The sequence below is a fragment of the Lipophrys pholis genome, assembly GCF_963383615.2.
Source record: "Lipophrys pholis genome assembly, chromosome: 18".
Classification (NCBI taxonomy): Eukaryota; Metazoa; Chordata; class Actinopteri; order Blenniiformes; family Blenniidae; genus Lipophrys; species Lipophrys pholis.
In genome coordinates, this window is record NC_137646.1 from 8,308,951 (window position 1) to 8,322,215 (window position 13,265).

The 13,265-nt window shown below is 43.3% G+C and overlaps 1 protein-coding gene across 1 annotated transcript; it reads right to left on the reverse strand.

The window, feature by feature from the left end:
• Positions 1–2,772: 2,772 nt before the first annotated feature.
• Positions 2,773–8,902, reverse strand: LOC308124036 (uncharacterized protein). Its single transcript, XM_080486816.1, has 4 exons — positions 6,735–8,902; positions 5,134–6,073; positions 4,886–5,053; positions 2,773–4,214 (listed from the first exon to the last, which is right to left on the reverse strand). Exons 1-4 carry the CDS (start codon positions 8,674–8,676, stop codon positions 3,692–3,694), a joined length of 3,573 nt encoding a protein of 1,190 aa, XP_080342942.1. The 5' UTR covers positions 8,677–8,902; the 3' UTR covers positions 2,773–3,691.
• Between the last annotated feature and the right edge of the window lie 4,363 nt (positions 8,903–13,265).

Here is a 13,265-nt window from a genome sequence, read left to right on the forward strand (position 1 = left end):
TGTTGTTGTTGTTGTTGTTGTTGTTGTTGTTGTTGTTGTTGTCACATTCCTTTTCAATAAATCCCGAATGAATGGATTTGATGAAGGAGAATGAGAGCTGCTCCCCCTGGTGGGCAAAATCAGTCCCTGTCACTTCATTCTGGAGTTCCAGACGCCAGTGTTTGTGTGATTGTGACAAAATGTAAATGCCATAAGCTTTCATAAGATTCTTCAGCCCGACCCAAACTGTATCTCTCTCAGTGTACAGTGTTTAGTGCACACGTGTCGAACTCCAGGCCTCGAGGGCCGCAGCCCTGCACGTTTTGCATGTCTCCCAGCTTCAACACAGCTGATTGCAATGAGCAGCTCGTTATCTGGCTTTGTGCTGAATGTGATGATGAACCATCAGGACATTCAGGGGAGGGAGACATTGAAAACGTGCAGGGCTGCGGCCCACGAGGATCTGAGTTTGACACCCCTGGTTTAGTGGGTCTTCTTCATTTATTACTATTGAACAGCTGAACACAAGCGCTGCATGAGAACAAAGAAAAAACAGATATGATGACTGAAGGGGGAAAAGCATTTAGAGAGATCCTTCAGGGAGAATGGTTTTTAAAAAAACTTGAGGAATATGTTTACATTTGTGTAAAACCACCTTGATTTAAGAAATGATCTAAAACACAAGTGAAGGGAAATGAGTGGAAAGGGGTTTTCACATTGCTGCGATATTCACTTTCACCACTAGATGTCCCTCAATCCTCCACTGCTTCCGAGGTTAAAATCACATATTACTGGACAACATATGAAAATGAACACTCAAGCTGAAATGATGTGATGCCTCCAGTCAGGATTCAGGCTGGAAATGTACTTGGAGGAGCAGATGGTGACGCTGCAAACTCTTTATTATTTACTCTAGAAATGCAGGGATAATGTGAAGACTCTATTTCCTGTAATCTCGTGGGAGTTTTCTTTATTTGATTGTTCCAGATCTACTGATTTAATCCCCATTCAGCAGGCCATGATAATCTAAGGCGCAACTAGAGCTGAATACATTTACTTTGCTTCAATTCTCTCAGTTAATTTCGTCATAAAAGCTTAAATAAGCACTCAGGTAAATTTACTAAACACTTTGTCTATAAAACAATTCAACATGTTAGTGACTATTTAACCACATACATATAAATGGAACCATCCATTAGGTTCCAACATATGAAACACATTTTGAGACAAAAAAAATGAAAATGAGTGAAAATGACGTGAAAGTAAACAAATATTATAAATAATAGGAAGAAGAATTAAGTTGCAGGTCAAAAGCTTTGAATATATTGATCAAATTGTGGGTATTGTCAGTGGCAACATAACATTTCCAAAGGAGAAAATTAAGTACATTACATTTGAGTGGGAGTAAACTAAGGTTGGGGGTGGGGGGACGAGCCAGAGGGTAAGTTGACACACCCCTTGTGTCCAGGTAACCGTGCACATTTCTTTGTCATAAGACAGGAAGCATCCATCATTTCCATCTTGCTGTGATACAGTGAAGTACATGGGGAGAGGTTAGGAATTATTTTACACAAAAAAACAGTGTTTTTGCTTGTCAAAGTAAATTTTCTGCTTAAAAGGTAAGATGACTGTTGTGCCAAAGCAAAGTTATCCAGGTCTAAAATGGCTCTGTGGGGAAGTGAGCCAATGGCGTATGAAATTGTATTTCAGTTGAGTATACTCATGGTTTGGTGTGTTTGCCGGTTATTAAACATAGTAGAAAAGGCATCATGTCAAGAAGATACAAGCTGGAGCTCCAAACTCCTGGAAGAGATGGAGAGCGCAGCCAATGATGTCACAGCTGGAACGTCCGTCAGATCAGTGACCGAAGAGACGAACATTGACGGGTCAACACTGAGGAGGTAGATGAGAAAGAGGAAGGCAAAGGAAGTAGGAACAGCAGAAGCAAAGTCTTCTGAGAGGAGGTGGAGGAGGAGCCGGCAGACCATGTGATGGTTTCAAGCTTCCTTTGCATTCAAGGAGAAGACTGAGACGTCTTCCCCACGGAGTGATGTGCTGAAGAAGTCAAACGACTGGAGGAACTGAAGGAGGGAGCAACAGTTCATCTTCCACTGCAACCTGGACAGGTGGAATATTGAGTAGCTGTTTTGATGAACTGGTTCTTAAACTAACGGGTGGTTTGTTCTCGCAAGTTCAAAACTATTAAACTGTTTGTTAGGACAAGATGCTCAGGTTGACATTGTAAAACTCAGATGGTCAGTTTACCCCACATGGCTCAACTTGACAAGTCATTATTATGGCCAGCTTGCCTCCTGAGAATTTCATTTGATAGCAGACATCTTGAAATAATGGTAAATGTTTTAATTCTATCGCTGTGTCGTTGTCCCCTACCTCCAGGACAACATAAGTAAAAAGTGGCCCATCTCTCCCCTACACATGATATATTATATATAAAATTATATAATATCCGCAGTACTTTTTCATAATGTTTATTAACATTTAACTTCCACTCTGTTATTATTGGGTATTGTGTGTAGAAAATGTAATTGATCCTTTCTGGAATAAGCTGTAATGGAGCAACATGTGGAACAAGTGAAAAACTGGTAATAAATCAATATATGGGTCTTTTCCAAATCTAAATTGTCTTTAAGGTTTATAAAAGTGTCTTTTATCCAAAATGTTATCGTTATGACTCCAGTTTGAATCCTGGTTGCATCGGGAATGTCTGTATTGCTAATTGCACGGACTTGCTGCCCCGGTAAAAAGGTTCAAATATAAAGATGGAGACACTCAAACATTCTGTATTTCTTTATTGAATTTCAGGCGTGTTCACAGCACCCATCTCTACTTCTTCCCTTCCAGCACCTACGGCTGCAACACTCAAACAATGGCGGCCATTTTACTGCAGAACAATGTCAGATTTCAACCTAAAGCAGCGCTTCAGCCGACGGCTCCGGCTGCAGTGGTGATGCTGCCGTTCTGAAGCTGCTGCAGGCGATAAGATCCATATGGAACTGCAGGACGACGGCAGAGAGGACCGTAACCTCAACACGGTTTTCTTTTTTGTCCCGCTGTCTGTGTGGTGGTTCGGCCAGAGAAACACTTATGTAACAGTGAGTACTTCAAGACGCTCCAGTTGTATCAGATGAGCAAAAATAACAAAATATAAGAGAATATTACCTGAAGGAATCGCAAACTAATCATATACATGGCTTCATAATAAAATAAATCACTGCAAATTGTGCACATTTATAAGTTCCTTTTTTATGAAAATATAAACATCTGAATCTTTTTTCACGTATAACTAAAATAACAAAAACAACAGTACTAAGTCAGGAGGCCACTAACTGACTGTAACACCATGATAGTGGGATGGCAGCATTAACATGCATTACATTAATGCACGCTTTGCGTTTGTTTGTGTGATAACTGATCTGTGTGTGTTAACCCTTTCACATGGACAGTGAGCATGCTGGGGCATTTATCAGGCTGGAAGGTGTGGTAAGGCCTCCTGGGCTCACTCTGCAGATGCTACAGCACGTCTCTGAATACAGCACAAGTATCTGCGTCATCTTTAACACCAAAATTGTACATTAAAACCCTGAATTCACACGCCTGCAGATGCAAGGGGAAGACACAATAAAATATCCCTTCTTCACGTGCAGTTGGTAATCCACCTGCAAAACAAAAGTAATGATACTCGTCACGTGTCCTACGATCTAAAATGTTGCGGTAAACTCATCACAGATGCACGTATGTCATTATTTGGCCCCGGCATCTTGCCCATGTTCTCCCATCGCTGTGTGGCCGGGTCGTAGCGATGCACCATCTTAGTGTCGCTGTAGTCCTCCTGGCTGTAACCGCCCAGCACGTAAAACTTTCCCTCCAAAACTGCACTTCCTGCGCCAACATGTGGCACCGGCAGGGGGGCAAAGGCCGTCCAGGAGTCCGTCCCTGGACTGTACACTTCACAGGAGGACTGGTCGACGACATTGACCTGATCCTCTGAGCTGATCCCGCCCGCCACGTACAGACTCTCGCCCAGGATCTCCATGCAGTGGTGAGCTCGGGGTTTAGACATGTTGGCCAAATACGTGCTTCCTGTTTCTGGGTGGTACTGAAACATGGACCCAACACATGGGTACTCATTGTTTTGGCCTCCGCAGACGAAAATCTTTCCATGTAAACATTTTGCCCCGTGTCCACTTAGAGGCAGATCCAAGGGCCACATGAAGCTGAAAGACGAGGAGAAAACTGGTTGGAACTGAATAAAAAAGCAGCAAAATAGTTTCAAAAAATATGAAATATTCCTTCTCAAAGCAATGACGTTTTATCACAGGAATTATTTATGAAATGTATGTGTAACCAGAGGTGGCAAATGTACTCTGTTTCTTAATTTAAGAAGTACATTAATTCAGGAAAAGGAGAATTATTTCTGATATTTCACTAAAGTAAAATTGAAGAGCTGCCGACAATAGATTTAAATAAAAAGAGTAAAAAACATGTAATTAATTTGAATTTTATATGTTATTTATTCATTAATAATCATGGGGCACCATCTGGACAATCCACAAATAAGCTAATTGCTAAACAAGCAAGTCTCATTAGAAAAAAATTTACTTGAATTAGTTAATATTTCTTTACGAAATATAACAATACTTAGGAATTTGAAATGACGAATTAGTCATTCTAAACAAATTTCTAGCAACTTTTTAGCCATGTAACATTTATTATAATTATCACAAGTGGCAATTGATACCACTTCAGATTTCTTCCTTTTGACGCCATGTGGGCTTTTCTTAGAGCTCAGTCGCTTTCATTTGCTGCTCGGTAGGAAGAAAATCATTGTACTTGTTCAGCCGTTCATCATGTTTTGTAAAAATGTTACGCATTCTGTTTAACGTACCTCCAAGAATTTGTTGCGGGGCAGTATCGCTCCACACTGTCGCTAAAGTCAGAGTGAGATTGTCCTCCGAGAGCGAAGAGCTTTCCATCCAGCACAACCACGGAGAAAGAGCTTCTTCTTTCCAGCATGTCAGCCAGACACTCCCAGGTGTTTTCAAGGGGATCGAACCTACAAACATTTTAAGATGAGAGAAATATGTTTGAAGAAATGCTGGAGCGTTCCACAAGTTGACATTTCCCCTCTCTTACCTGGAAACAGAATTCAAGATGTCCCCGTTACCATAATACTTCTTGCCTCCGAACACATACAGTCGTCCTTTCAGCACAGCCACTGCATGACTGAACCTGGCAGGCTCTGGCATCTCTCCCAGTCTTCTCCACTCCATGGCCTTTCTAATACCTGTGAGGTTCCTCAAGGAATGTCCGAACCAGAGCTCCTTACTGATGCTGCGTCGGCCCAGGTCCTCAGAAATCTGCTCGCCTCCCGTCAGGACCAGACTCTCTTTGGGCAGATAGATGCGACACTGATTTCTCAGCCTGCTCTCATTAGAGCAGAAATCTTCAAAGATTTCTTCATACAGCGGCTTCAGATTATCGTTGGACCACAAATTGTTTGATCGGACCTCTTTGAATTCTTTGAAGGTCATCAGGGGAAAGTGGACGGTTTTCATGAGAGCTCGAGTAAGTCCAACTCTTGTCTTGGGCTTTGCCTGGATCCAGGAAACTATAGCTTTGAAAACAACAAGTTCAGATGACACACAGAGCGAGCGACTCTTCAGGTACTTGAAGAGCTGCCTGCCTGGAAGGTCCTTGAACTTTGAGGTGGACGCCACCTTCTGGAATTGCCGCAAGATAAAATCAGTAGCAACCTCCAGAATCTGCGGCACCTCGTAGGCCTCCGCAAAGGAAACCACGTCAAGGCAGGTGTGAGGATTAATCTCTTGATGCAGAAAGTTCAGGCACAAGGAGAGGGCAGGCTGGTGCTGGAGCTGGAGAGCAGTGCTGGTCACCTCAAATATGCAGTCCCAGCTGAGCTGGAGGACTCCGCTGTAGGAGCAGTGGACGAGGACCTCCAGCTCCAGAGCCGATAGGAGGGGCATGGCCACCCTCTGCTGGCGGGACTCTTTCATTCCCAACGTGAACATGCTACGGAAGTAGTCGCTGCTCACTGCCAGGATCACTCTATGGACTAGACAGAGAATGGAAATGAGAAAATATCCACTGCCACTAAATATGTCTATTACCTCAAAGCACAGCGACTGAATTACCTTTGGATTTGTTAATAAGCGACGTTAAGGCCACGACCTTCATCTGAAAACACCAGTAACTGTTTAATAAATGCAAATTTTACTTTTCTTTTTTACCCGAATGCCATTGTTTTTCTAGACAGGTCAACATATCGTCCCCATTAATGCAGTAACATGTTGTAGCTCGATCCCCTTACATGCACGATGCATGATCACCATATTGCTCTACCATTTTGTCCACATGATTTGACAATTCCAAAAAACACAACTGCTTCTGGCACTTACCAGAACAAAACCTGACCGGGTCCTTCTCGTGTTCGAAAAGTGTAATCTAGTCAATGAAGCGGTTGCCACGTGCATATAAATAGAATCTACAGGGACAGAAACTTATTTTCTTTCTGGCAATGCTACAAATACCTGAAAATCCTGTAACACAAACTTAGATACTAAAGTTATTAATATAAAATAATCTAATACACTCAACAAATGAGGTTGGTAGGTTTCGGTATAAAGTTTCATTTCGTGATGGAAAACACATTTGCTCCACCAGAAGGTTCAAGTACAACCATGACAGTGTGGACCAACAATCCAAAGTTGACTCACCATGAAGTGACGCCCCGGCAGCCTCCAGCACCACATCGCAGCCCACTCCGTCCAGCCACAGCTGTTTGATCACCTGAAGGCTGATCATCATCTGCTGTGCAGCACACATTTTGTCCTTCTTCTCATCATTTCCCATTTTCGCAGACTCTACAAACTTGGCGCAGAGATCCAGCACTCTGGGAGCTTCAAGTTTTTCAGCTGCAATCTTTATCTGATTCACACTGTCCAGGTTCAAACTCGATATAAGTCCAGTGTAGGCAAACTCCACAATGGCCTCCAAACCAACAGGGTCCACTTCTGGAGCCAGAGACACCGACGCCCTCTGGGCTTGGGCGCCGGAATCCTGGTCTTTTCTGTCTGTTTTGTTCTGACTCTGGTTCCTCCAGACCAGCGAGCTGACGGCAGCCATCACAAAGAAATGCACTTCAAAACTCCTCCCGCCTGCTGTGGTCAGGATCAGGTCAGTGAAAAGGAAGGAATCCTTAGATTCATTCAACGCCAGGAATATATTGGTGGGGTAATCCTCTCTGCTGTAAATCTTCAAATCATCTTGATCCGCGTGACCTTCATCATCACCCTCATCCTCTTCCTCATCCTCATCCTCGTCCATTGAGTGTTCTCCTTCCTCATCCTCGATGAACTCTTCCTCTTGAAGATCGTCGTCTTGAAACTCTTCTTCCATTGTCCAAGACTCACTGAGCGTGTCTTTGTCATAACTCGACTCCTCACGTCCGCCTTCTTCTTTTTCATCTGTTTCCTGAGAAGTCCAGTCCTCAAAGATGCTGACATCATCACTCAATGACCTTTCAACAGGATCTTCTTCTTCTTCTTCTTCTTCTTCTTCTTCTTCTTCTTCTTCTTCTTCTTCTTCTTCTTCTCCTTCAAGTTCACCATGAACTTCTTCAATATCAAGTCTTTCTGAGAGAAGATCTTCATCCCCAAGGGTCGTTAAGTCGGAGCCTTCGCCGTACGATTCTACAGAATCTAAATCATTATCTTCTTCGGCAGGTTCTTCAGCAGGTTCTTCGGCAGGTTCTTCGGCAGGTTCTTCGGCAGGTTCTTCGGCAGGTTCTTTGGCAGGTTCTTCGGCAGGTTCTTCGGCAGGTTCTTCGGCAGGTTCTTCGGCAGGTTCTTCGGCAGGTTCTTCGGCAGGTTCTTCAACAGGTTCTTCGGCAGGTTCTTCGGCAGGTTCTTCGGCAGGTTCTTCAACAGGTTCTTCGGCAGGTTCTTCGGCAGGTTCTTCGGCAGGTTCTTCAGCAGGTTCTTCGGCAGGTTCTTCAGCAGGTTCTTCAGCAGGTTCTTCGGCAGGTTCTTCAGCAGGTTCTTCGGCAGGTTCTTCATCTTCTCTAAGTTGACTTTCCTGGTTCTTGCCATCGTGGCATCCTGTCACATTGTTGAACCAACCTTGGAGATACTGATCATTTTGTTCTTGAAGGTCTTCATCTTCTTTCTCCTCAACATTCCATTCTTCCTGTGACTCTGCAGCCCATTCAACTTCAAGTTCTTCTTCCTGCTCTTCTTCTGCTTCCTCCTCATCCTCATCAGACTCATTGCTTTCCTCAGTCTCCACTTCCGTTTCTCTTTCTTCCTTCTCATCCACCCTTTCATATCCATCACTACTCTCCCCGTCTTCTCTCTGTTTGTCCTTCTCAAAAGCCCTTGTTTCTTCTTCCTCCACCTCTTCAATCATTTCTTCTCCTGTCAACTCTTCTTTTTTCTCATCTTCTCCAGATTCATCTGCTTCCTTTACCTCCTCTTCCTCGCTCACCTCATTATCAAAGCTCTCCTCACTTTCTTCTTCCACATCAGCCTCTTCTCCCTCCCTCACCTCTGCTTTAATCCAGCGCATCATTCTCTCCCTCCATGGGATCCTCTTGTTTGCCACAGTTTTATTGCTCCATTCACCCCAGTCCTCCCGGAGGCTTGGATTCGCTACAGCCATGCTGCCCTCTGTCCCTATAATCCTCACTAATACCTTCTATAGCGCAAAGCTGCTCTTCAGAACAAAAAGACTGCAGATCACTTACTTCTTCACAGCCTGCAGATGCACACACACACACACAACAGCAGATCATGTATGTCCAACAGTGACCGACCGATGAATGATGCCAGGATTGTTGGGAGCTGTGCCTCTTGTCCTGCCTGCAGTCAGCTGCTGTCTTGTCAGTTTGCTCTCCTCCTGCCTCCCTCTCCTCATATATGTGACCGTTGGAGAGTGGCACGAGTGCCCGTGATTCCTGGACCGAACAAACTGCTATATCCAGAGTGCTTCATCCCTCGCAAGTTTAAGGAGTTGGGGAGGAACTAACAAAGATTTACAAGGATGACACACAAAAATGTCTGATTTGATGTGTAATTCACTTATTTACCAAATACATCTTCATTTATCAATTTTTGTCCATCCAATGGCCTTATTGCCTAGTTTTTAATATCAATATTTATGACTTTCTGGGATTGCAATTTATTATATAGATTCTCATTATCTTTATATATCTATGATATATGCAATTAGTATCCCACAGCTCTTAAATGTACTCGAAAGAGAATGTTCTAGAGCTGGAGGCAGCTTGATCTTTGCCCATCTCTGCCCGTGAACCGTAAGATAGCAGGGAGCCTTGGCTGGCATCTTTATTTTGGACCATATGACTGAAGGCTCAGTATTAAATGCCGGGGGATTGAGATCACATTGCTCCTCAACAGCCAAACAAAGTGGAATCTGGGTCAAGGATCGGGAGGCGTGAGTGAAAGGAGGCAAACAGTGCAAGAAAACATACAACACCTGTCGGCTTGTCGGCTTTTGTGCCGACGGAGAAATCAAACAGCTGGGTCGCACCCGAGGCCTAACCTTCAAGGCCTAACCTTGGCTTGAAATATAGCAGCGGCAGTAGCAAGCCATTGACACTGGACCCTCATGAATATGCTCTGTCCTTGTGTTACTGCATTGTTAGCCAGAGCAGCTGGTTCAGGTTACAGCTGCTATTTGTGGATTCATTGTTCTAACTGGTGATTTACCCAAACATTGTGCAGCAGTTTTAATGAATCAACTGCAGAAAGGACACCAGGGTGACAGGAAACAAATGACTTGAAATAGAGATGTCACGGTATTAAACCAAACTTTGATGTCCTCAGAAATCTTCTAGCAGCGTGAGGGAATCACTGCGCTCTGTCGTCTGCGCAGAGTTTCTAATGATATTCCATCTATTGAAATGCTTTGAAGTTCAAGTACTGTGAGTGGGAGAGCTGCTAATGAAACTGGTGGGCAGCGGCTCGCTTTAAAAAGCCCTCCTACCTGAGGACACAATGACAGCTCTTTCCTCAGCCTTTTACATGTGAGCTGTGTGTGCATGCACACATCCTGTAACTGCTGTGCAGAACAACAGAGATTCAAAACCATAAGTAGGAATCACATTGTCACTGAGGTTTCAGCAAGCAGTTCATTTCATGATAAACATGGTGAATGGATTTCACTTACCGAATGCTTGAGCAGTCCCCAAAGCACTTCACACTGTTAATCACATTCACCCGTTCACACACACACTCATTCATTGTGATGCAGAACAGAGAGAGTCAGGAGATCCTTCGTCCCCGCTGCAATAAAACTGCTTAACGCCTCCTGAACTCACACACACACACACACACACACACACACACACACACACACACACACACACACACACACACACACACACAGCAATCATAATCATCATTTATATCGCTGTTTCAATTTTCCAAACTCCATTTTAACTGTAATTTTATATCGATTTTAAATCAACTATTTTGCACTTTCTTAACCTATTTAACTTATTGGCTTCACGCCTATGAAACAGTGTTGTATGAATGGAAGTATGGTTGATGTTATCCAAACACCAGTGGAACAGTGGGACAGTGGAATCTATCTATCGATCGATCGATCGATCGATCGATCTATCTATCTATCTATCTATCTATCTATCTATCTATCTATCTATCTATCTATCTATCTATCTATCTATCTATCTATCTATCTATCTATCTATCTATCTATCTATCTATCTATCTATCTATCTATCTATCTATCTATCTATCTATCTATCTATCTATCTATCTATCTATCCATCTATATGTCATGGAGGAAACTCAACTCTGGGGAGGCTGTCATTGGAAGTTACCCCAAAACAATTTCAAAACTCGGCCAAGGCCAAATGTGAGGGTGAAGCATGAAATGATCAAAGAGTGATCCACTGCCCTCCCATGACTACATGCTTGCTGCAGTTGGCTGGTGCTGCTGCTATAAAGGGGATTTGATTCTCACGTCAACAAGGTTCTCAGACATGAACCTGGACTTCAGAATACCCGATGTGGAGTACACCCTGTAGAATGCTTGATGTTTGGTCCAGAACCTTGCATGGCAGCAACTTTCAGCCGGTGTTGGTGTGATCCACTGGATCAACTGGGACATCAACTGCATCCCCGTGTTTGTAGGTCTTCTGTACACTCAGTTTACATATCCCAAATATGTTCCATTAACATGAGCCTATTGAGTGTCTCGTTGTTAAATGGTTCATTCTAATACATGTGGTTGAGATATTATGATTAATTGGGATTCAATCTACTTAACATGAATAGATGGAAACGTGTGGCATGATTTAAAGTCAACACAATATTTTTTTGAGTGTAGCTTAAAAGTTTCCCGTCAAAGATGAGTTGTTGCTTGTGGGCTGTCTTCAAGTATTTCTTTCTTGCAGTCAGTCGTATCTTGGAATGTGGAGTGTCCAGGGACTTGTCTTCCAGAAGTTCCAGTCTATTCCAAAGCACAAGCTGTCCTTCAGCCAAATACTCTTCAAATGAGTTTCCATCCTTGAGCACGAGTAGCATCTATGACTTCAGTAACCTGAAATGCAGTATGTGTTTGGAGGCTGAAAGCTTGTACATAGATGGTGGGTCTTTTCATTTCAGTATCAGATAAGTCTGGAAGACGTTGAGGTGTGGTAGATGTTGAATTAGTTGGTTCCTGAGGCTCGTCTATAGCAGGGGATGGATCTGATGAGTCAGGCAGACTTGAAGCTGGGATGTCCAGGAGTAACTCTGATGCTCGAGGAGATGCTGGGCGCTCCTTGAGTTGGAGAAGAAGATGGCGTCTCTTCTACTTCGTTGGTTCATCTTGTCAGTTCCACAATGAAGTCGAGGTCTTCTTCATCCAGCCGGCTTCAAGTTCTCCAAGGTGACACCTTGCCGCCTGGTCAAACACAATCCCATAGGTTGTCGAACCTGTTGTTACTGATGTTGATGTGTTCATGACATGCACGACAAACGTCACACCTTTGGCCCATGAATCACCGTTGTCTTCAATCCACTTTCCCAGTTTCAGCCGCAAATCACCATTTGCCCGCTCCACACAGCCTTGGAACTGACACACACACACACACACACACACACACACACACACACACACACACACACACACACACACACACACACACACACACACACACACACACACACACACACACACACACACACACACACACACACACACACACACAGAATGAAGAGCTCATCGTCCTCATGGTTGTTCAAACGCTCCTGTGTCTGAAGTTCAGATTCCCCCTGAAGTTATAACCCCCCTCTGTATGTTGTCTGGTAATTGGTTGTTTCTGGCTTTATACATTATTTCAGATGTTTAGACCAGATCTGGAAGTTTCAGTTGACAAGAATTTATGAATAAGGCATTAGTGTGGTCCTGGACGCCTTATGAACCAGTCTGACAGATCTTTTCTGGAGTGTGCACGACGGTAGAGTGAGGATTTATTGGTGTTTCCCCAAACTTCCATGCAGTAAATGAAATATGGTAAATTAAGTGAACAATATAGAATATGTTGTCCTATGTTATTCATGCTTAGCTGAGAACTGAAATACTATATATTTTATCCAGGCGGTTATAATCAGGTACTATGGCAGCTCTAGTACGTTGGGCCAGTTCTTATAGAGCTTGTAGGGGCCTCCATAGGAGCCAGGTGAAGAAGAGGACATTGCCTTCCTAACAACAGATTATAGAGCATCTTCCTCCCATTAACTGATGTAACCTCAGCTGAATTTAAAATCTACCCAAATGTATAAATTGAAAAATTCTATCTGAATGTCACATTGAAAAACTGGTTTTCTTAATGTCAAACAGAAACATTTGTTTACTGCTCTGCGTGACATAATGAATATAAACACAGCAGTTTTGCAGATGTTGCTGTATTCTCATGATCACCTCCTGTGAGTGTTGAGCTCTGGGGAGCAGCTCAACATCTACTTACTAAGAGTCTGTTTCCTCTGCAGTGCTGATGGTTACTATGACAACGTACGTACACAGTGAGGAGGAGGAGAAAGTGCTAACCTCAGAGTGAGACCATCACCCGGGACTTTGCAATGCGTTCTCCTACTGTACTCCTACTTAACAGCATGAGAAACACAAGCAAGTCACTCTTTTAATGGTGCCTGCTGATTCTTTCAAAGTAATACAAAACGTGAACTTTAAAAGTAGAATAAAACAGAAATACAACAGCA

Coding starts and splice junctions, on each gene's coding strand:
- LOC308124036 (XM_080486816.1), bottom strand. CDS start 8,676: ATGGCTGTAGCGAATCCAAGCCTCCGGGAGGACTGGGGTGAATGGAGC. Junction 5,054..5,133: donor ATCTTGAATTCTGTTTCCAG/GTAAGAGAGGGG, acceptor AAATGTTTGTAG/GTTCGATCCCCTTGAAAACA. Junction 4,215..4,885: donor CCCGCAACAAATTCTTGGAG/GTACGTTAAACA, acceptor CTCGTCTTTCAG/CTTCATGTGGCCCTTGGATC.